At 43.2% G+C, this 23666-nt stretch overlaps 2 protein-coding genes across 3 annotated transcripts in view; one reads left to right on the forward strand and one right to left on the reverse strand.

The window, feature by feature from the left end:
* Positions 1-124: 124 nt before the first annotated feature.
* LOC115162811 (P2Y purinoceptor 3-like) lies at positions 125-1132 on the reverse strand. Its single transcript, XM_029714231.1, has one exon. It carries the CDS (start codon positions 1130-1132, stop codon positions 125-127), a length of 1008 nt encoding a protein of 335 aa, XP_029570091.1.
* Positions 1133-8124: 6992 nt separating this feature from the next.
* Positions 8125-23666, forward strand: part of LOC115163266 (schwannomin-interacting protein 1) — a 316732-nt gene continuing 301190 nt past the window's right edge. For both annotated transcript variants that reach the window (XM_029714993.1, XM_029714994.1), the window contains exons 1-3: positions 8125-8162; positions 8416-8506; positions 22634-22701. In XM_029714993.1, the coding sequence (XP_029570853.1) occupies positions 8140-8162; positions 8416-8506; positions 22634-22701 (182 nt within the window). In that variant the 5' untranslated portion in view covers positions 8125-8139. The remainder of the gene's footprint in view (positions 8163-8415; positions 8507-22633; positions 22702-23666) is intronic.

Below are 23666 nucleotides of genomic sequence, written 5' to 3' on the forward strand. Positions count from 1 at the left end.
CTATGTCGCAGAGCTGCCTGAACAAATGGGTAATTCTGTGCCAAAAGGCGTAGAACAAAATGAGCCATTCACCTACTAAAATAAAAATTCTGACTTGCAGAGAGGAAAAAAAGAAGATAATCAGTCACTGATTTCTGGCAGTACCAGAGACGGTGGGTACTATATCTGGCTGTACGGTGCTCACCGTGGGATGGACCATCTTACTCCTAAATAACTGGGCCCAGAGCTGCTTCCGTTGCCTGTCTGAACCTAGGAAGTACAGCAGTGGGTTTGCGCAGCTGTTGAAGCTGACCAGGGGTTTCCATATCTTATAGCCGATCATCACCAAGTTGATGACTCTACAGTCACTGGACACATAGACACGTATGAACAGGCACACTATCCGCGCAATGTGATAAGGCACAAAACACAGCACGAACATCAAGCACACCGCCAGAATGGTGCGTATGGACTTGTTTAGATTCTCTGTCCCTACCTGTGAGTTGTCCCTTCCAGCCCGGTAGAGCACTCTCATCATTGAGCAGTAACAGATTAGAATAATCATAAAAGGTACCAGGAATCCAACCACGTCCAGAAACATGTCGTAAGGAAAGTAAGTATACAACTGGCCAGGGTTGGTCATTTCATAGCACACCGTCATGTTGTTGATGAACCCGGTGTGGGCAAACACAAGGGTTGGTGATATCTCCAGCATCACCAGGACCCAAACCGAGCCAGACGTCAAAACAGCCAGGTTTTTGGTCCTGAACCGGAGTGCAGTAATCGGGTAGCACACACCGAGGAACCGGTGCACGCTGATGCACATGAGGAACATCATGCTGCAGTGGAGGTTCGTACAGAAGAAGAATCTGACGGCTTTGCAGATTATGTCACCGAAGGGCCATACGTCATCCATGGCGTAGCTGACAATGAGCAGCGGCAAGGACAGCACGTACAGCAGGTCAGCCACGGCCAGGTTGGTCAGGTAGATGACTGAGCAGCTCCAGGTCCGGGTCCGGAAGCACACCACCCACAGCAGTGCTCCATTCAGGGTCAGACCCAGAACAAACACCAGGCTGTAGGTCAGTGGGAGCAGGATCCTTTTATAAGAGTCTGCGATCGGACACAAGGTGAAGTTATTATTCCCATTCATATTGTCACAGCCACGTATGTCACCTGGATGTCTTTGGAAGTTAACTCATCTCTCGTCTCCTCCCTCAGGTCTCCATTGAAGAGCCTCTTTCACCTGGGCGCATCTTCCGTGTGTCTAAAGATACCTTTTTGAAAAGCTTTACAATTGTTTGTTTGGGTTTACCCAAGCTTGTCTTCAGTGATATCCAGCATGAGCTCTCGTGCCACACTGCGTAAAGACTGCTACATCCAGAGATGTACCCGGCTTTAAAATGACTGAATGCTTATATCACTGTTTGTTTAAGCCTTGTGGCTCTTTACCCAAGCCTTAGCCTGTGTGCCATTACTAAGGCATCAACGTCTCCTGGACTAATGGGCAAATAAAGGACGCGTTCCAGGAATCGATTATTACCAGGGCTACATAAACCTTGCACAGCAGAGTCCGTGGGTTACCAGAGGGTATATGTGTAGATCTGGACTATTTTATTGGACTTCCAGTGACAGTGTAGATGTAGCTTTACACACACACTTTTTTCTATTAACCCTATCAGTTCCGAGAGCCCAACAAAAATGGGCTTTTCTTTTATCTGACTTTCCTTTATCTGCATGTCCAGACCTTATAATTAGCCTCACTTATTTTCAGGACAACCAGGGATACAAGTAGAACACAAAAACAATTTCAGATTAAAAGTTGCATTGATGAATTTTTTTGGGACAAATGTCAATAAAAAAATACAAGGTCCACCAAAGTAAAAACCTGATCAACATGAATTCACAGTGCCTTCAGAAAGTATTCACTCCCCTTGACTTTTTACACATTTTGTTGCGTTACAGCTGGAATTTAACATTTATTAAATTCAGATGTGTCACTGGCCTACACACCATCTCATAATGTCAAAGTGGAATTATGTTTTTTTTAAAATATATTTACAAATTAATTAGAAATATAGAGCTGAAATGTCTTGTGTCAATAGGTCACATAATAAGTTGCATGGACTCAATCTGTGTGCAACTATAGTGTCTTATATGATATTTGAATGACTACCTCATCTCTGTACCCCACACATACAATTATTTGTAAGGTCCCTCAGTCGAGCAGAGAATTTCAAACACAGAATCAACAACAAAGACCAGGGAGTGACAGAGTGAATGACAGAGTGAAAAGAAGGATGACTGTATAGAATAAAAATATTCCAAAACATGCATCCTGTTTGCAATAAGGCACTAAACTAAAACTGCAAAATATGTAGCAAAGAAATTAACTTAATGTCCTGAATACAAAGCGTTATGTTCGGGGCAAATCCAACACATCACTTAGTACCACTCTTTATATTTTCAAGCATGGTAGTGGCTGCATCATGTTATGGGTATGCTTGTCAATGGCAAGGACTAGGGAGTTTTTTAGGATAAAAATAAATGGAATAAGCACAGGCAAAATCCTAGAAGATTTCTGTATGAACTTGATAAACTGCATTAATTTTCTCATTAAGTAGTTGGAAGTAATGAAATAGGCATTTATAAACATATAGCTTACACAGTACTTTTAAGGCTTATAGATCACACAGTCTTCATTCCAACAGACACTGGGAGACAAATTCACCTTTCAGAAGGACAATAACCTAAAACACAAGACCAATTATACAATGGGTGGGTCTAATCATGGATGCTGATTGGTTAAAACCGCATTCCAGCCGGTGTCTATTCCACAAGTTACCACCGGCTAAAACTATAATGTTGAAATGCCTATATACTCTGTGCCATCTCACTGCGCAATCCACTGTCTAATCAGCCCAGCCAGGCAATTTATTAACTTGATCTCCACTATAAAGAGCCTCTAGACATTATCTCTCATTTCTTTTAGACTAGCATTATATTTTCTGTCTCTTTGACATTTACAACATTGTTTCAATATTGACATTTGATCTCCAGCTCTCCCATAGTAATGAATGTGTCGGGACGAGACAGACCGACAGACAGCTTTTCTTAGCCAGTCAAAATCATGAATCAGCTGGCATAATTTTTATGGATATATACAAAGAAATGTCAATAGAAAACAGGTCAAATGAAATGCAGCTAGTTTGCCGTCTTTCCAGCTTCAGTTTGAAGTGATTGTGTTAGCTGTGTTGTTGGCTAGCTCCTCTAAACAACAGTGTCCTGATGAGTGAGCACATTTTCTATGCCAGGCGAAATCACACATCATTAGCTCATTGTTATGGATGTATCCAAACAAATGTCACTAGTAAACAGCTTAAACAAATGCAAATGAAGCTACTTTGCTGTTATTCTGGATGCACTGTTTGACGTGACTGAGTTAGCCATAGTTGGCTAGCTAGCGAGGGATAAGAACGTTGCAAGCCAGTATGGCAATGGAACATTTAGAACGAACGACTGGGTCGTGTCCATAGATACAGAACAAAAAGACTTAGCAACTGGGGCGCGTCTCTGGGAACCGAACCGATAGATGACCAGCCGGCTTGGGTAGCAACCTGAGATTTCTGTCAGGACTATGTCTCGTGGAAGGATGAAATAGTATGAAAAAATGTATAAAAATAACCCTTTTAATGAAAATATGTAAATTCTTATTTGAATATGTTGCTAACCCGTTGTATAAATTCCCTCGAAGCCAGTGTTTGGAGGATATATTGGCACGGTTTACCGGTCCTCAACTTCATCTCGAGCCTAACAACACCCGTGCCAATATATCCTCCAAACACTTCTCAGGCATTATCACTTAAATATACACTGGAGTTACTTACCAAGACTACATTGAATGTTCCTGAGTGACCTAGTTACAGTTTTGACATAAATTGTCTTGAACATCCATGGCAAGACTTGAAAATATCTAGCAATGATCAACAACCAACTTGACAGAGCTTGAATAATTTTAAAAAGAATAATGATCAAATATTGTACAATCCAGGTGTGTAAAGCTTACTCAGAAAGACTCACAGCTGTAATTGCTGCCAAAGGTGATTCAAACATGTATTGACTCGGGTGTGAATACTTACGTAAATTATATATTTCTGTATTTCATTTTCAATAAATTAGCAAAAATGTCTAAAAACATGTTTTCACTTTGTCATTATGGGGTATTGTGTGTAGATGGGTGAGAAAAAATGTTTTTAATCCCTTTTGAATTCAGGCTGTAACACAACAAAATGTGGAATAAGTCAAGGTGTATGAATACTTTCTGAAGGCTGTAAGTACAGCAATTGTTTCCTCAACTATTCAGAGACAACTGTGAGGAGTTTGTAGTTTGTGACAGCAACTATGTGAGCTTATTACAGTATTATAGATGCTATGTCCTGGAGTTTCCTATGATCTTCTATTTAGAAGAACCTCTTACAGCATTATAGACAGTATGTCCTGGAGTTTCCTATGATCTTCTATGTAGAAGAACCTCTTACAGTATTATAGACACTATGTCCTGGAGTTTCCTATGATCTTCTAAGTAGAAGAACCTCTTACAGTATTATAGACACTATGTCCTGGAGTTTCCTATGATCTTCTAAGTAGAAGAACGCCTTACCTTCTAACGACTCTCGTGTAGCGTGTGAGCGTCATAGAGAAAAACAACTGCGTGTTCGTGAGAGTCTCAGCTTTTCATAGATAGCTTTTAATAGTTTGTAACTCAGACCAATCGGACGTTTTTGCCAAAAAGACCCAACCCCAGGCCCCTTCGGGATTTGCCCTTGTCTCACAAACACCACTCTAGCTCAGCTCCCATTAATGCCACAGACTAATGCAAAAGAAATAGATTAATCCAATAGTACAAACCAGAAGTCTGTAGCTCAAACACAATGTTTAGAAGGGGTTAGAAGTCCTAAATTGCGACAGTGAGACTCATTGGGTTAAGTAAGGTGTGTGTGTGTGTGTGTGTGTGTGTGTGTGTGTGTGTGTGTGTGTGTGTGTGTGTGTGTGTGTGTGTGTGCGTGCGTGCGTGCATGTGTGTGTCAGGGGTGGTTGGTGCCGTTTAAGATCAGGGAGGAAGATTGTTCTTTTTTGAGCATGGTTCTATTACAGCATATTTGATGACTGTTATTCATATTCATTTACCCAGCTCAATGTAACATCGATAGGTTTAGGCTACTACATGATCCTCGAAATTGCCCTATGTAAACCCATCATGAGGGTTGCTACAACCTAGCTTACAAATTAAAGGTTTTAGCGTAGGTGCACAGTTCGAGAGACAAATTGGAGTAATCAAGGTGACAGACAGTGACACACATTCAACACACGTTTGCCTGCACCTAGCTGATCTGGGGTGTAATCATTAGTCCAAACAGGGTAAACAGTGTAGAAAGGAGAGTTTCTATAGTACAAATTCAGGTAGGTCCATCACCGTTTCATTCTGTTTGCTTCCGTTTAAGAAACGTTTGGAACAAAATCGGCGGAATGAATACACCCAGTTTACTTTCATAGAAGCCACATACAAACAGCATCATCACTTTGCTTGTTGTATAATTCCTTCTCACATCTACACGCACTCCTCCTCTCACCTTTTCCCTTTGCTTGTGGACTTCAGTGTACAACACAACAGCTGTCTGTTACTAGGCAAAAAATAACCTCTCGAAGCTAATCCTTCATACCATAACCATTAACCACGAACTGCTACACAGCCCACATCGTTGCACCATATTAGCTGACGGCATAGTCAACATAGCTACTAGAACTAAAACGTTAGTAAACCCACAATCCAATCCATGTGTACAATCACACAGTACAGTGAACAGCAAATAGTTTAGCAGTGGCAATAAATTAATAAAACCAAAAGCTTACCTTGACTTGTAAGAGTTGCAGTGTTGGATAGCCTTAGCCAGCTAGCTAACATAAATAGCATTCCTCTCTGTTTGAGTCAGATTGTTGAGTAGGCTAAATTAGCTAAGTGAAAGGAAATTAGGAAGAAGAAAAAATACAACTAAATATTGCTATCTCTCTCTGCTGCTTCTCATAACTTTTTAAGAAACACATTTATTCAAAACTGTTCAATTAATTGTCTTTCTCTCTTTGAGTGAACTACTCACCACACTTTATGCACTGCAGTGCTAGCTAGCTGTAGCTTATGCTTTCAGTATTAGATTAATTCTCCGATCCTTTGATTGTATGGACATCATGTCAGTTCATGCTGCAATACCTCTGATAGGTTGGAGGATGTCCTTTGAAGTCGTCATAATTACTGTGTAAGTCCATGGAAGGGGGTGAGAACCATGAGCCTCCTAGGTTTTGTATTGAAGTCAATGTATCTAGAGGAAGATGGAAAATAGCTGTCCTCCGGCTACAGTTTGGTGCTACCCCAGAGACTGCTGTTGAGGCTACTATAGACCTTCATTGCAAAACAGTGTGTTTAATCAGTTATTTGGTGATCTACAAAGGATAACTTTAACGTTTCATTGTTTTTGTTTTTATGAATTTCACTGAGGATGGTCCTCCCCTTCCTCCTCTGAGTAGCTGCCGTGTGTGTGTGTGTGTGTGTGCGTGCGTGTGTGTGAAGTAATTACGTCCTAACTGTAACACAGAAACTATATTTATTGATCAAAATGCACATTTTAAGGATTCGATGGTGGTGGTGATCATATCCACTTTTCTTACCTTACTTATCAGAGAGGAGTTTTTGTTTCTAGTCCCCGAAAATACCATAGTTGTGACGGCAGACACTCCAACTCCTTGACTTCTGCTGTTGGCTGCTCTGTAACAAATGGAGAAACAAAACACACTTCTCCAAACCTTACCAGTTTTTGTCCACTTGACTTACCTGGTTTAAGTTAAGTAAAACCTAACATAACATACCTGCCTTCATCAATAAGACCACACTAAAGCTACACCTAAAAAGGCTAAGCCAAGAAGCTAAGCTGATGATGAATTCACGACATTGTTTCCAAGTTAATGCCATTGATAATAACATCTCTGTCTACTTACTGTTGGAGACAGAGTGTCAGTCTACCCAGACCATCTCAAGCCACCTACACAGATATGTATAACTAACCCAGATAGTTAATCTGTGTCGTTTTCAATCAGCGCAAATAAAGCATAGTGGGCAGAACAATCAAGGAGGTGGGTAAAGCCAAGCACGAGCTAGCGAGTTCCTATTGGTGTTCTAGCATGTATTTGCATATTTCCGTTAGGTAACTCCTTCTCTGTGTGCAAGAACTCAATTCGCCATTGCACTCCTTGTAAACAACGCCCTTTTTTTCAACTCACATCTGCAAAACTTAGTGCACTCTGTTTCATAACAGATTTTAGTTTTGGGAACAGAAAACTGTATTGAGATCGGATGGCTTTTCTTTGATGAGAAAATCAGCCCAGTTCCATCTCATACTCTCCGACTGTCGGCCAATGGGCTTCCTCTCCTCACCATATGTTGTGGAGGGTGGAGATTTCAACCACTCCAACCAGATGCTTCAGTTTTATACATCCGGTGAAACATCTGGCTCCTTGTTCTAACTGTGTCGCCTATTTAAAAGGTTGGGCACTATGACGCCATCATCATGACGTCATATATAACACAATCTCCTGCAGCGATTTGCTGTCATTACATTGACAAAATGTATCATCAACATGCTTTGATTTTTTTGAGGACTTTTCGGAAGAAAAAACAATAATGATCAAAAACAAGGGCACCTCAAGGGCAGCTTCAACAGTAGGCTTTTGTCAAATAAATACATGTAATTCAATCTATGTGCCCATATTCATCTCCCATGTCTTACTCCATGACTGGCGACTGACTGTACGTCCACTGGCGACACATGAGGATTGTAATTTCCTCTCCGTTTACCCGCGAATGAGAATATATATTTTAACGCCATGCTTTGCAGAGAGAGCTAACAAACTGGTTATTTACGTTGGTTACAGCGCTAAATTACTCCCCCCTCGCCGCGACAACACGCGGTATAAATCATACACGACCTAAACATCTTATTGGATGAGAGAACAATTCCCCAAGTCGTCTCTGTCTGACTGTAGGGCTGCTCCACTCTCCACTTTCTCCACTCTCCACTGCTGTTTTTTATCTGACCGTGGCAAGAGGCAGCTATGCTCAGGACCGGCAATTATCGGTTAGTCAATATCTTACCCTGATATGACAGCGATGAACCCGTCGTGGGTGTTTGATAAGTGACATATTCTGTTATAACTTAGTTTGAGTGATGGAATCCTGCATCACGTTCTAGCTAGCATAACAAGCTCTATAGACGTTTACCAGCATCTATGCGGAGAGACCAACTGCTTCTCACTCGGAGACATCTGTATTTTACCGTGTAAATGTAGATATTACGGTAATTGACATAACTTTTGCATGTGTCGTTCCAGGAACATGTATCAAGGAGAAGGCACGAGGCTGCGTGGCGGGGGTCTGGGCGGCGCGCGGGAAGGGAAATGTCTTGCCCTGTGCATCAACCAGGTAGGTTAAACACCAGCCTCCAGCAATCCCGTTGCTGTTTCAAATGCATTTACATCGATCGTTTAAAGATTACATTGTAGCCTATGCGTTGGTGATTTATGACATGTTGACGATTATTCTGTAACCTACCTATGATAGTTGTATGATTTTGAAATGGATTTGTGTTAATTATTGGTCTGAGTGCATGGGCTGATTTCAGTAGGTTTGGTCATTGCTGGGATTGATAATGTGTGAAGAGTGGTCTCTGCGGAATCCAATGGGCAAAGCTTTCCTAAAATATAACATAAACAATTCCACTGGAATCGACTACTATGACATAATTTTAGTCTCGTTCAATAGCTGTCTACTGTGCAAAAGTTAGCCAACAGTAAAACAGAAAGTCTTCCAAGCAAGCAATCAGTTTCACCAAGTTATAAAAGCCCAACCCGTTGAATTGGGTCTGGGAGTTGTTCTTTCAGCACCATGGACAGCGAAGCCCCGTATTTGTAGTGTAGTTGTTGATAGTGTAGTTAGTACATCTCTCTCTCTCTCTCTCTCTCTCTCTCTCTCTCTCTCTCTCTCTCTCTTTCACTCACTCCACTCACTCCCTCACTCACTCACTCACTCACTCACTCACACACTCACTCACTCACTCACACTCATACTTTCCCTGGCTTTACCAGCCAATTCAAATAAAACAGTAGACTGAAGCAATTCCGTGTGTCATTCATCGTTGGTTTAGAGTCGTGTGCTGGCACTTTTCTCCGTCTGCTAGCCGCAGCTGTAAAGGTCTCATTAAAACCCTATCCACCGATCTCCACACTCCAAACGACTTTCAATTTCCAGCCGAGAAAAGGCAAATGCAGGCGACCTCTCACTCCTTAATTAAATCGCAGAATAAAATCTGATTCATTTAGTGCATCGAACGAGATAAACTAGGCTTACTTGTGCATAATAATTACATGAAGGTGACCAGCAGAATTCCACCACTTTTGGTTCACACAGTCATTTTTATTTCTATTGAAAATTATCCTGTTGATTAGACCGAAAATAATGGGAATAGCTGTTGCTTAAACAAGTCTATATGCCGTAGACAAATAACAGTTACACGACTCACACCAAAGTTGACAGTTTGACACACAGCGGAAGAAACAACTTTCAATGCTTGAGCTATTTGTCTTTGTGTGTCGGTGCGTGTGCGTGTCTGTGCATGTCCGTGCATGTGTGTGTGTGTGTGTGTGTCCGTGCGCATGTGTCAGACTGCAACCAATCCACCTGGCCGCGCGCAGCTCGTGTATATTTAATACCAATGATGTAGTGCAGCGCATTATCGCGCACGGGGGTATTGAGCGCACGCGCGCCCGAAAGCACTGCTCGATCCCGCATCTTCTAGCTCTGTGATATGTTATACTGATGCTGTCAGTGTTGTAATAATGCGCTGTGCTTTTCGTCCCTCTCCACTTTGTTAGTTTTTAGTTGTATAGGCTACTCGGTTGTTCCCACTCTCATTCTAGATCAATTATTTTTCTTGCTTTCTCACACTCCTGCAGGATAGGATAATGGGCTATATGATCTTCTAACTTGGTAAGGTCTTAGCAACTACAAACTGGGTTTAGTTACCCACAGCATTAATCCACTTCAACAATAATTAATAACAGTTCCAATCAGCAGCCAGATGCAAACTATTTGATTTGATTAGTATTTTGTAAAGTGTGAAGAAAGCAATACCCTCTAGCCCATACAGCTACCAGAGGATGTTTATAAAGCCAAGACAAGGAGGACCTGCTTAGAATACTATTCACTAATTGTCGAAAAATGTGTGGATAGAAATGTGCAGGTCACTGGGCTGCACTGGAGCAAATGCACCTGCCTGAGATTAATGTGCTACACAAGGACCCTGGGAACCGCATTCATCTATCCAACCATCCATCCTTCCATTACCAAGTAATCACTCATTCATCTATCCAACCATCCATCCTTCCATTACCAAGTAATCACTCATTCATCTATCCAACCATCCATCCTTCCATTACCAAGTAATCACTCATTCATCTATCCAACCATCCATCCTTTCATTACCAAGTAATCACTCATTCATCTATCCAACCATCCATCCTTCCATTACCAAGTAATCACTCATTCATCTATCCAACCATCCATCCTTTCATTACCAAGTCATCACTCATTCATCTATCCAACCATCCATCCTTTCATTACCAAGTAATCAATCATTCATCTATCCAACCATCTATCCTTCCATTACCAAGTAATCACTCATTCATCTATCCAACCATCCATCCTTCCATTACCAAGTCATCAATCATTTGTCTATCCAACCATCCATCCTTCCATTACCAAGTAAATCAATCGGCAAGCAGAGTTTTACGGCCAGCAGGTGGTGTTGTTAACCATTTATACAGTGGTTATTTAAACAGGATTGGAAAGAGGATAATGCAACATGTTGGCCATGTTATGATCTTCACTAGTCCTGAAGGACTACAGTGGGAGCATGTAACAGTCAGTAGGTCACAGCAGCACACTTCTTGGATATGAAGAAAGCATTTGACACTGTTTACCACCACACACTCTTGAGAAAGCTTGACAAACGTGGCTTGGACAGCACTGCAATCAAATGGTTCACATCATACTTACAGGGTAGCAGTGAGTGCACTAAACTGCAAACACACAGTCAGCCCAGGTACCTGTGGGGAATTAAATGCCACAAGGGAGTGTGCTTGGACCCCTGCTGTTCTGTATTTACATAAATAACCCACCAGTGCTGGAGAAATGCCGTATACATATACAGTAGCAGGGTTTTTCTTTATTTTTAATATTTTATACATTGTAGAATACTAGTGAAGACATCAACACTATGAAATAACACCTACAGAATAATGAAGTAACAAAAAAAGTGTTAAACAAATCAAACAATATCTTATATTTGAGATTCTTCAAAGTATCCACCCTTTGCCTTAATGACAGCTTTGCACACTCTTGGCATTCTCTCAACCAGCTTCTTGAGGTAGTCACCTGGAATGCATTTCAATTAACAAGTGTGCCTTGTTAAAAGTTAATTTGTGGAATTTCTTTCCTACTTAATGCGTTTGAGCCAATCAGTTGTGTTGTGACAAGGTAGGTGTGGTATACAGAAGATACCCCTATTTGGTAAAATACCAAGTCCACATTATGGCAAGAACAGATCAAAAAAGCAAAGAGAAACAACAGTCCCTCTATTCTTGTTCTGAGAAATTAAGGCTATTCCATGCGAGAAATGACCAAGAAACTGAAGATCTCGTACAACGCTGTGTACTACTCCCTTTCACAGAACAGCGCAAACTGGCACTAACCAGAATAGAAGGAGGAGTGGGAGCAAGAGGACAAGTACATTCGAGTGTCTAGTTTGAGAAACAGACGCCTCACAAGTCCTCAACTGGTAGCTTCATTAAATAGTGCCCGCAAAACACCAATCTCAATGTCAACAGTGAAGAGGCGACTCCGGGATGCTGGCCTTTTCAATTTCTCGCATGGAATAGCCTTCATTTCTCAGAACAAGAATAGACTGACGAGTTTCAGAAGAAAGTTCTTTGTTTCTGGACATTTTGAGCCTGTAATCAAACCCACAAATGCTGATGCTCCAGATACTCAACTAGTCTAAAGAAGGCCCGTTTTATTACTTCTTTAATCAGAACAACAGTTTTCAGCTGTGCCAACATAGTTGCAAAAGGGTTTTCTAATGATCAATTAGCCTTTTAAAATGATAAACTTGGATTAGCTAACACAACGTGCCATTGGAACAAAGGAGTGATGGTTGCTGATAATGGGCCTCTGTACGCCTATCTACAGCATGTGTGGGTATGGGTATGTATGTATATATATAAATAAATATATATATTTAAAAAAATATATATATGGGAGATTGGAAATGATGCAGACAATTACATTGACAGAAGTAACAAACTATCCACAATATTAAATCTGATCCACCCCTAAAAAAAGAAGGAGAGTGATGGAGTGCTCCATCAGATGACCAGACCTCCACAATCACTCGACCTCAACCCAGTTCAGATGGTTTGGGATGAGTTGGACCGCAGAGTGAAGGAAAGCAACCAACAAGTGCTCAGCAAATGTGGGAACTCCTTAAAGACTGTTGAAAAAGCATTCCAGGTGAAGCTGGGTGAGAGAATTCCAAGAGTGTGCAAAGCTGTCATAAAGGCAAAGGGTGGCTACTTTGAAGAATCTAAAATCTAAAATATTTAACACTTTTTTGCTACTCCATGATTCCAAAAATAAAGAAAAACCCTTGAATGAGAAGGTGTCCAAACTTTTCACTGGTACTGTATATGCAGATAACACAGTCCAGTATTACTCAGCTAATACCACCAGGGAGTGTGAGGAGTCAGTGTGAACGACATCAAGAGGGCAGCAGCTTGGTTCGCTGACAACTAGCTCTCCCTACACCCTCAGAAGACCAAGGCACTGCTCTTTGGCAACCCACAAAAGCTGAGATACACACGTAAAAGTATTACAATAACAGACAGACAAAACCATTATGAACAAATAAACGCCATAAAGTACCTGGGGATGAAGTTGGACCCGCACCTACACTGGACTGAACACGTCAGCCTGGTCACAGGGAAACTACTGTCTGTGCTTGACGCTCTAAAAAGGGCAAGGGACTTCGTCTCCAAGGACATCACCTTGACAATTTACCACAACATTATAACATCTAACCTGGACTACTGTGCCACAGTATGGCTTCCCACCCTGCACCACTGCAATAAGACAGATCTTAACCAGCTACAGTGTGTGTCAGGAAAATAACATCTCACTCAACGTCAGCAAAACAAAAGAGATGATCGTGGACTTCAGGAAACAGCAAAGGGAGTACCCCCCCATACACATCGACGGGACCGCAGTGGAGAAGGTGGAAAGTTTTAAGTTCCTCAGCGTACACATCACGGACAAACTGAAATGGTCCACCCACACAGACAGCGTGGTGAAGAAGGCGGAACAGCGACTCTTCAACCTCAGGAGGCTGAAAAAATGTGGCTTGTCACCGAAAACCCTCACTAACTTCTACAGATGCACAATCGAGAGCCTCCTGTCGGGCTGTATCACCGCCTGGTATTGCAACTGCACTGCCCACAACCGCAGGGCTCTCCAGAGGGTGGTGAGATCTGCACAACGCATCACCGGGGGCAAACTACCTGCCCTCCAGGACACCTACAACACCCGATGTCACAGGAAGGCCAAAAAGATCATCAAAGACATCAACCACCACTGCCTGTTCACCCCACTATCATCCAGAAGGCGAGGTCAGTACAGGTGCATCAAAGCTGGGACAGAGATTGAAAAACAGCTTCTATCTCAAGGCCATCAGACTGTTAAACAGCCACCACTAGCACAGAGAGGCGGCTGCCTACCTACAGACTTGATATCATTGGCCACTTTAATAAATGGAACACTAGTCACTTTAATAATGCCACTTTAAGAATGTTTACATATCTCGCATGACTTATCTCATATGTATATACTGAATACTGTATCCTACCCTATCTATTCTATACTATCTATTGCATCTTAGCCACTCTGTCACTGCTCATCCATACATTTATATATTCTTATCCCATTACTTTACTAGATTGTATGTATTAGGTTTTGTTGTGGAATTTGTTAGATATTAGGTTTTGTTGTGGCATTGTTAGATATTACCTGTTAGATACTGCTGCACTGACTGATCTAGAAGCATAAGCATTTCACTACACTCGCAATAACATCTGCTAACCATGTGTATGTGACCAATACAATTTGATTTGATTTGATTTGATTACAAGCATCAGTGAAAACCATGGAATTTCAAGGCAGTAGGCAGTTCTTTGTATCTTTACCCTGGAACAAGCTGTACGTATCCACACGACAGCTAGCTAGCATGTCCACCTTCAAAAGAGCAGTACACATAGCTGTAATGTGAGCGGTGTTTTGTATGTATGCTACCATGTGTGATATGTGTGCTTCTGTGTATGCTGGGATTTTGAAATCATCCCAACCCTGCACTGACACACCTTTTTCAACTGTAATATTAAACCCTTGTCTACAGCTGAATCAGGTCTTGTTCTTTGCTTGAACAAAAGTCTACGCACAGCACACCCTGTGGATCAGAAGTGAAGAGCACTGGTCCACTGTATCCCATTGAACATGTAGTTTACAGGATCCATGACAGTGAACTACTGCATAGTGGAGTTGGTACGGTAGTGAGATCTACTGTAAAAGTGTGTGAGGGAGGGACTCATCTTTCAGAAGTACACTATGGTGTCTCCATTTCCCCGTGGGACTCCACTCTGCTGAGTGCCGTCTCCATTTCCCCGTGGGACTCCACTCTGCTGGGTGCCGTCTCCATTTCCCCGTGGGACTCCACTCTCCACTCTCCACTCACATACACATACTTCCCTTCTCCTGGCAATGCAGTGCTCACTCACATTCCAACTCATTAGCATGTCTTGGAAGACTGGTTTGGGCTAAATGAGTGAGCTCAGTCTTTGATCACTGTGAGAGCTAGGCTCTCTGACACTGTGTGAAACCATGCAGCTCTGCCCCTCCTCTCTCTCTCTCTCTCTCTCGCTCTCTCGCTCTCTCGCTCTCACCATATGTTTACCAAAGCAGCTCTCCACTTGCTAATTGCACCAGGAGAATAGTCCAAACCGCTCCATTTTGCATTTTGATAGACCATATGATCATTTTCTCACTCTCTCACCTCTTCCATCACCCCACCCATCCCTCTCCCTCTCCCTCTCTATTCCCTCTTCCCTTTCTCCCATGTTCTTACTCGCCCTATCTCACTTGCCTTTTCTACTCCTTCCCTTCCCCTCACTCCTCATCATCTCTCCCATCTCCATCCTCCCCTAACACCCCATTCTCATGCATCCAGCCTGGACATGTGTGTGGGTTTGTCAGTGTTTGTGGGTGTGTGTGTGTGTGTGTGTGTACTGTAAGTATGCGTTTCAGGGGAGCAGATATCTTTGAATTGGATCCATAAACCCAGGGCTATCTCCAACCCTTGTGAAAATGGGGTTGTCTCACCCTTGATGAACTGCTTAATTATAGATATGAAATGAATTCCATATCTGCATGCTTGATGTCGCCTCCAAGGTGAGGCGGCTCCTTATCGCTGCTTCGTCGATCAGTTTCCATCTCCCTCCATGGCCTTTCTATTGATGTGTGTGCAACTGCCACTCTGTCAGGGGATCCTGGCAACCAATGTGGGCTATTACACACGTCATCCTGTCTGTCTGTCCGTCCGTCCGTCCGTCCGTCCGTCCGTCCGTCCGTCCGTCCGTCCACCCATCGCTGTCCATCCATCTGTCTGTCTGTCTGTCCATCCATCTCCCCCCTCTTCCCCACTTTGCAGATAGGTTCCTATTGACACAGAGAGTGGGACTGGGAAGAATTTCATCTATCCACTGCTGTTGTTTTATCTCATGTCCATTACATTCAAGGTGCCTTTCATCCACATTAATTATAACAGTCTCCACTCAAGCCCTGTAATCATATGATTATGTCCATTAAATGTACATATCCCTCTTAGTGGAAATCATTGCATTCTAAGAGACCCTTTTCCCACTCAGAAGCCGTGCGAGAGTACGTGTTGCCTTCCATACATCCGTTCCTGCCAGCGCTGCTCATGTAAATTGATTTCCAATATTCCGACTAACGAGCATCCCTACTGATACAGCTCTTTTCCCCGATTGGACATTTCCTCCGGCCGACAGATAGCCATGACATATACGCTACATCGCTTCACTCACAGATGTTTGTGTCTGTGAGTGTGTGTGTGTTCTGTTGTCCTGTGTGTTTCATTCTTCAGTGTGTGTTCTCTTCTCCTGTTCTCCTCCGTGTAATAAACATAACATGTCATACCTGTTATGCAATGGTGTTCTATAATAAACCTGAACTAGTGTGTTCTGTTTGGTCTGTTTTCTGTTCCCATCATTCGGTTTTCTTCTTATCAATTCACCCGTGTGATGTGTTTTCCTCGTCTCTGTGTGTGTGTGTGTGTGTCAGGGACGGGGGACGACACCATAGTCTGAAGGGCAACCACCAGACCATTCCTCACACACTGTGTGTGTGCGCGTGCTCAACGTTTCGGATGTGTGTTTCCCATCGATCTCTCTGATAGAACTAGGCCTCTGAGAAATAATGATTTTAATAACTCATCAATTAAAGGGCGGGGAGCCGCTGGTGTGTGCTGTTTTGTTCCCTCTCCGCTCTTCCTCCTTCCTTCCCTCCCCTCTCACTGCCTCACTGTTTAATGCAAGGCAGTGTAATGTAGCTTGTTTAGAGCCATCTTACCTCCTCTATATTGTGTTTTTAAGAGAAATAGATCTATGGTGGCTATCATTGGCCCGCATATCACATTTTCTGTAAGATGCCTATAAACAGTCCCTCTGAAGTTATGCATCTAGTCTTACTCTGCTCATTTGTTACCCTCTCTCTCTTTCTCCACCCTCTCTCCCCCTCTCTCTCCCTCTCCCTTCTCTCTCTCCCTTCTCTCTCTCTCCATCTCTCTTTTCTACCTCCCTTCATGTTCATATCTGTTACATCCATTGCGTCTGGACCTGGCTGAAGTTGACAGTCAATCAATGTCGTCAAACACAAGCCAGACACCTCCTCAGAGACGTGTTAAAAATGTCACTCCCAAAATAACCAGGCTGAATCTGAGTACACTTATCCTCGTTTGTCCTCCTGACTGGGGTAATGGTAAACACAAGGAGGAATAAAAAGTTAGACTAAAAAGAGTTTCTGTGTAGAACTGGTCGTATTCATTGTTAAACAGGATCAGTCAGTCTGGTTAGGAGGGTTTGAGCACACAGAACAAACCATAGAATAAAAACATGTTGGAAATATTGGTTTTAAAAGTGAACAATGAATGGAGGAAGGCATACATAGCCTGAACGTACACTCACAAAACGGGCTAAACCATTGGCACCTAATCAAACAGGTACGTTTTTAAATGTCTGGTCAAAATGCGCATAACAAAAGCGAATAGACTAGCATTTACACATCAAACAACATCAGTAATGATAACTACAGCCACTGTCTACTGTATAGCAGAATGGAATATCCGCAAGGGAACAACATTTATCCAAAACGGAATATACCAGTAGAATTACTGACGCCACCAACCCAGCATAATGAGGAAATGCAGCCTAATGGCCGGTGTTAATATAGAGCGGTATTGTGCGGTGAAACATGGGAAGCCATTAAAATTCAATGGGAGGAATGCAAAGAGAAGTGGAGTGGGCGGAGACCGTTGAGCGAAGCGAGCATGGGTGAGGGAGCTGAACAGGGTGGGACTAAAGTTAGGGAAGCGAGCATGGGTGAGGGAGCTGAACAGGGTGGGACTAAAGTTAGGGAAGCGAGCATGGGTGATGGAGCTGAACAGGGTGGGACTAAAGTTAGGGAAGCGAGCATGGGTGATGGAGCTGAACAGGGTGGGACTAAAGTTAGGGAAGCGAGCATGGGTGATGGAGCTGAACAGGGTGGGACTAAAGTTAGGGAAGCGAGCATGGGTGATGGAGCTGAACAGGGTGGGACTAAAGTTAGGGAAGCGAGCATGGGTGATGGAGCTGAACAGGGTGGGACTAAAGTTAGGGAAGCGAGCATGGGTGATGGAGCTGAACAGGGTGGGACTAAAGTTAGGGAAGCGAGCATGGGTGATGGAGCTGAACAGGGTGGGACTAAAGTTAGGGAAGCGAGCATGGGTGATGGAGCTGAACAGGGTGGGACTAAAGTTAGGGAAGCGAGCATGGGTGATGGAGCTGAACAGGGTGGGACTAAAGTTAGGGAAGCGAGCATGGGTGATGGAGCTGAACAGGGTGGGACTAAAGTTAGGGAAGCGAGCATGGGTGATGGAGCTGAACAGGGTGGGACTAAAGTTAGGGAAGCGAGCATGGGTGATGGAGCTGAACAGGGTGGGACTAAAGTTAGGGAAGCGAGCATGGGTGATGGAGCTGAACAGGGTGGGACTAAAGTTAGGGAAAGCAGAACTTTATGCAAATCTTCCACAAAAGCGAGTGACCAAACGAAAGTCACTATAGCATCCAGACTCTACTATATTGGCTGACAATGGCTGTTGATACCTAGCACTACCTAGCGTGCTTGTTAGCACCCACATGAGGGCGAAGCTAGCGTGGCCAGGCAAGTGCTGCTTATATAGTAAAATGCCCCATGTAACAGTGCATTTCCACATAACACAATAATTAGGATAGCCACGCTATCTTAACCCTCATATGGGTGCTAGCAAGCTAGAAGGCATGCTAGGTAGTGCTAGGTATAAACAGCCAATCCAGTAGGGGCTAGACGCTATAGTGAGCTTCCATTGGTCAATAGTGTCGCGATATCGTGAAGTATTTGCTTAAAATACAGCTTTCCCTAACTTTGGTCCCGCCCTGTGCACGCTCCCTCGCCCATGCTCACAACAGCCCTCCCGCCTTCTTCGCTGTAATGCGAGCGCACCCTTTTTTGAACAGTGGCGCGAAACACAACGGTAGATGGCGAACAACAAACACGGGCTGGGATTGAAATAACTGTTTACATGATTCAAGAAATTGAGCCAATGTATTATAAAGAAGTTGTTTGTGTAGTCTGTTATGTGCACTCATAAACAAACGCTACAAAGTTGACAGATTGTTCGAGAGTTCTGTTTGTGTTCGGTGCTCGGTGGAGATTTCAAGGAAAAGTTGAATCTCTAATGCAAGACATGATCTCAGTGCGTTCAAAGATACTGTTGTTTTAATTATACACATGGACGTGCACCTCAACAATAGGCTAGCTTACAGTTGGCCCTTCCCCAGCATTTCTGAACATGAAATCCCTGTTGGCTGTACTGAATAGAGAGTGAGGAGCATTCAGAATAGCATGATTCAGATAACAGAAAGGAGCTGGATACACACATACACACACACACACACACACACATAAACACACCCCCAAAAAACATGTAAGAAAAAACATGTGGTTTTCAGACACATGTATGAACAAATCACGTGAAAAATGGCACAAAATAAATAATAAAAATGCATTTTTCACATACATTTTTCACAAGTCAGACGTGGTTTTCAGACACGTGAAGTTTTACATGGATTTTTCACATATTAATTATGCATGTGTTTATTTTTCACATGACTCAGACTTAAATTATATTCTACGTTTAACATGTGTGTGCTTTTGTAACGCCGGGATTAGAACCCAGGTTTCTCCCCTGGTAGAAACCAATGTCTTGTCCGTTCGACCAAGAGGACAGACACTGGGGTTCTCTTCCAATGTATATTTATGATCCATTTCTCTCAAACTCAGAATACTGACTGTTCAATTCAAATTGAGCGGTAATTGAAGATTTTTTTGGTATAAAAAGCATTACAACAATTTGAACGTCTTGATTTTGTCCAAAGTAACGCTTAGCAAAATGTGGTAAATTGATAAAGCAGACTTTTATAATCTCCATGTCAACTTGTTTTGACATCGCATTGTTGTTTTTAGCTGCATAGATTTATTTTATTTAGGATGTTTTCAAACAATGCGATTAATCACGATAATAAAATGAGTGCACTAAAATTACAAAAGTTAACTTGAGTTAACTTGTAAACTCTGACAGCCCTAATTCAGAATAATCTCTTTATGTGTGTGTGTTAGCAATGTGCAGCTTGTTGGCAGTCAGGATGTGCAGATGCCAGAGAAGCCACAGGGGCCAAGCAGGAGCCAGTCAGGGGCCAGTTGCAAGGGGCCAGCCCCGTCTGTATCTGCCAGGCAGAGAGCCTGTGGGTGCTGTGCCATCCCCCCCTGAACCTTCATTTAGACAGGACTGACAGATGGATGCATTCATGAAGCCGCTTCACTACATCTCTCCCATTCACTGCTGGCCTATCAGCTCTGCCAGCAGCCAGGGCGCATACTGTGTGTGTATGTGTACCCTTACAAATAAAACTTCAAAATCGCATTTAGCTGTTTTCACATTTTGAGCTTACATTTCACATGTATTACATTTATTAGAGTTCACATGTTAACAGCATGTGTAAATCTCAATTTCACATGTACTGTAGAATTGCAAGTTCACAACAATGATGTGAAAACCCTATAATAATAGCAATACGGTGGGTGCTTATCTGTCCTGTTTCACACATGTACAAATATGTATTATACACATGTGTGAAATGGAAATGTTTTCTGCATATCCCAACTCCCCGTGAGACACGCTCGGAGAGTTGGGTAATTTCCAGGGTCAGCCATCATTAACAGCGACCATGGAGCAATTCACCTTGTCGACTCAGGAATTCGAACAAGCAACATTTCGGTTACTGGCCCAACGCTCTAGCTGCTAGGCTACCTGCCGCCCTATAAATAAAAAAGTGAAAGTTTTCTTACTTGTGAAATTGCAAATGTGATTTTCACGTGATTGTTTATCACATGTGAACTTGCAATTTTACATGTTAAAGTGAAAGTTACACATGTGGAGTGTTCTTACATGTGAAACTGCAAATGTGTGTGTGTGTGTTGTGTGTGTGTATGAATGACTGTGTGTTTTGACCCTGCTTGCTATCCTGAATGTTCCTCCTTTCTGCAGTGCTATCTTCTTGGTCATTATCGAAATGTCTGCATTATCATTCCAACAAGAAAATGAACAGACAGAATAAAGAGACTGTAGTTGCGTTGTCTCCCTCGGTGCTCTACCAGACAGAATAAAGAGACTGTAGTTGCGTTGTCTCCCTCGGTGCTCTACCAGACAGAATAAAGAGACTGTAGTTGCGTTGTCTCCCTCGGTGCTCTACCAGACAGAATAAAGAGACTGTAGTTGCGTTGTCTCCCTCGGTGCTCTACCAGACAGAATAAAGAGACTGTAGTTGCGTTGTCTCCCTCGGTGCTCTACCAGACAGAATAAAGAGACTGTAGTTGCGTTGTCTCCCTCGGTGCTCTACCAGACAGAATAAAGAGACTGTAGTTGCGTTGTCTCCCTCGGTGCTCTACCAGACAGAATAAAGAGACTGTAGTTGCGTTGTCTCCCTCGGTGCTCTACCAGACAGAATAAAGAGACTGTAGTTGCGTTGTCTCCCTCGGTGCTCTACCAGACAGAATAAAGAGACTGTAGTTGCGTTGTCTCCCTCGGTGCTCTACCAGACAGAATAAAGAGACTGTAGTTGCGTTGTCTCCCTCGGTGCTCTACCAGACAGAATAAAGAGACTGTAGTTGCGTTGTCTCCCTCGGTGCTCTACCAGACAGAATAAAGAGACTGTAGTTGCGTTGTCTCCCTCGGTGCTCTACCAGACAGAATAAAGAGACTGTAGTTGCGTTGTCTCCCTCGGTGCTCTACCAGACAGAATAAAGAGACTGTAGTTGCGTTGTCTCCCTCGGTGCTCTACCAGACAGAACAAATAGACTGTAGTTGCGTTGTCTCCCTCGGTGCTCTACCAGACAGAATAAAGAGACTGTAGTTGCGTTGTCTCCCTCGGTGCTCTACCAGACAGAATAAAGAGACTGTAGTTGCGTTGTCTCCCTCGGTGCTCTACCAGACAGAATAAAGAGACTGTAGTTGCGTTGTCTCCCTCGGTGCTCTACCAGACAGAATAAAGAGACTGTAGTTGCGTTGTCTCCCTCGGTGCTCTACCAGACAGAATAAAGAGACTGTAGTTGCGTTGTCTCCCTCCGTGCTCTACCAGACAGAATAAAGAGACTGTAGTTGCGTTGTCTCCCTCGGTGCTCTACCAGACAGAATAAAGAGACTGTAGTTGCGTTGTCTCCCTCCGTGCTCTACCAGACAGAATAAAGAGACTGTAGTTGCGTTGTCTCCCTCCGTGCTCTACCAGACAGAATAAAGAGACTGTAGTTGCGTTGTCTCCCTCAGTGCTCTACCAGACAGAATAAAGAGGCTGTAGTTGCGTTGTCTCCCTCAGTGCTCTACCAGACAGAATAAAGAGACTGTAGTTGCGTTGTCTCCCTCAGTGCTCTACCAGACAGTGTGAGTAAGTGGTATTAACGTTGCAGACAGACGGTGTAACACCAGGACAGAGTTATGACTGAATCTTGCAGCAACATTTTCATCTTCCCTGTTATCCTCCGTTCAAGAAGAATCTGCTCTTGTCTTTCTGTGATCCTGTGTAGGAGGAAGAGAAGAGGCACCATCGCTTCTGCAACCATGGTGGAGGACAACAAGTGCTTAAGATGGAGAGGTAAATAACATTTAACCAACCGTCTACTCGACACAGCAGTGAATGTTACTTTCAAGTGCCTTAACACTGTCGTGACTTTACTTTCAGTAATCTGATCACTGTTATTTATCTAATCAACTATCTATGTTTAATTGTTACCCAATTAAATGAATCATGTAACAATTAACTCATTAGGATTTGGGGCACCACGAGAGCGTTTTTATCTATTTATTTTCTCCCCAATTTTGTGGTATCCAATTGGTAGTTACAGTCTTGTCCCATCGCACCAACTACTGTACGGACTCGGGAGAGGCGAAGGTCGAGAGCCGTGCGTCCCCTGAAACACAACCCTGCCAAGCCGCACCAATGTGTCGGAGGAAATACCGTACACCTGGCGACCGTGTCAGCTTGCATGCACCCGGCCCGCCACAGGAGTCGCTAGAGCGCGATGGGACAAGGACATCCCGGCCAGACAAACCTTCCCCTAACCAGGACGACGCTGGGCCAATTGTGTGATCGCGAGTGGTTCTTTAAAGAGTTACCATCTCCCGAATTAAACTCTAAAGGTCTTTACCTATCAAATCCATAAACAGTTAACTTATTAATCATCATAACCTCGACTTGTTACAAAAGACATGGAGAGGGTGAGAGAGAGACAGAGACACTTAACGTTGGCACATTTTAGAAACTACTCTCACAGTAATCATATACTTTGCACACGAACTGCTGCATATTTGGAGTAAGAAATCATTAATGTATTTTCGTGTAAATGTCTTGGTTCTTCGTGCATTTCTGCCAGAACAGGCCTTCTTGGAAAGGTTGTTGGGCCTTTTTTGCGGCATGCTAAGGCTCTGATTGTCCAAAAGGGGTCCCCACCCGTCTTCTACTGTTGCTCTCTTCTGCCATCACCCGGCTTCTGGCGACCCGTCGTGTTGTCCTGAACAGAACTACAGAGCTCACTCTACTTCCACTCGCTCTGGAAGAGG

The sequence above is a fragment of the Salmo trutta genome, chromosome 26 (genome assembly GCF_901001165.1).
Source record: "Salmo trutta chromosome 26, fSalTru1.1, whole genome shotgun sequence".
NCBI lineage: Eukaryota > Metazoa > Chordata > Actinopteri > Salmoniformes > Salmonidae > Salmo > Salmo trutta.

Bases quoted from the DNA above. Each gene is read 5' to 3' on its own strand.
- LOC115162811 (XM_029714231.1), bottom strand. From the start codon at position 1,132: ATGAATGGGAATAATAACTTCACCTTGTGTCCGATCGCAGACTCTTAT.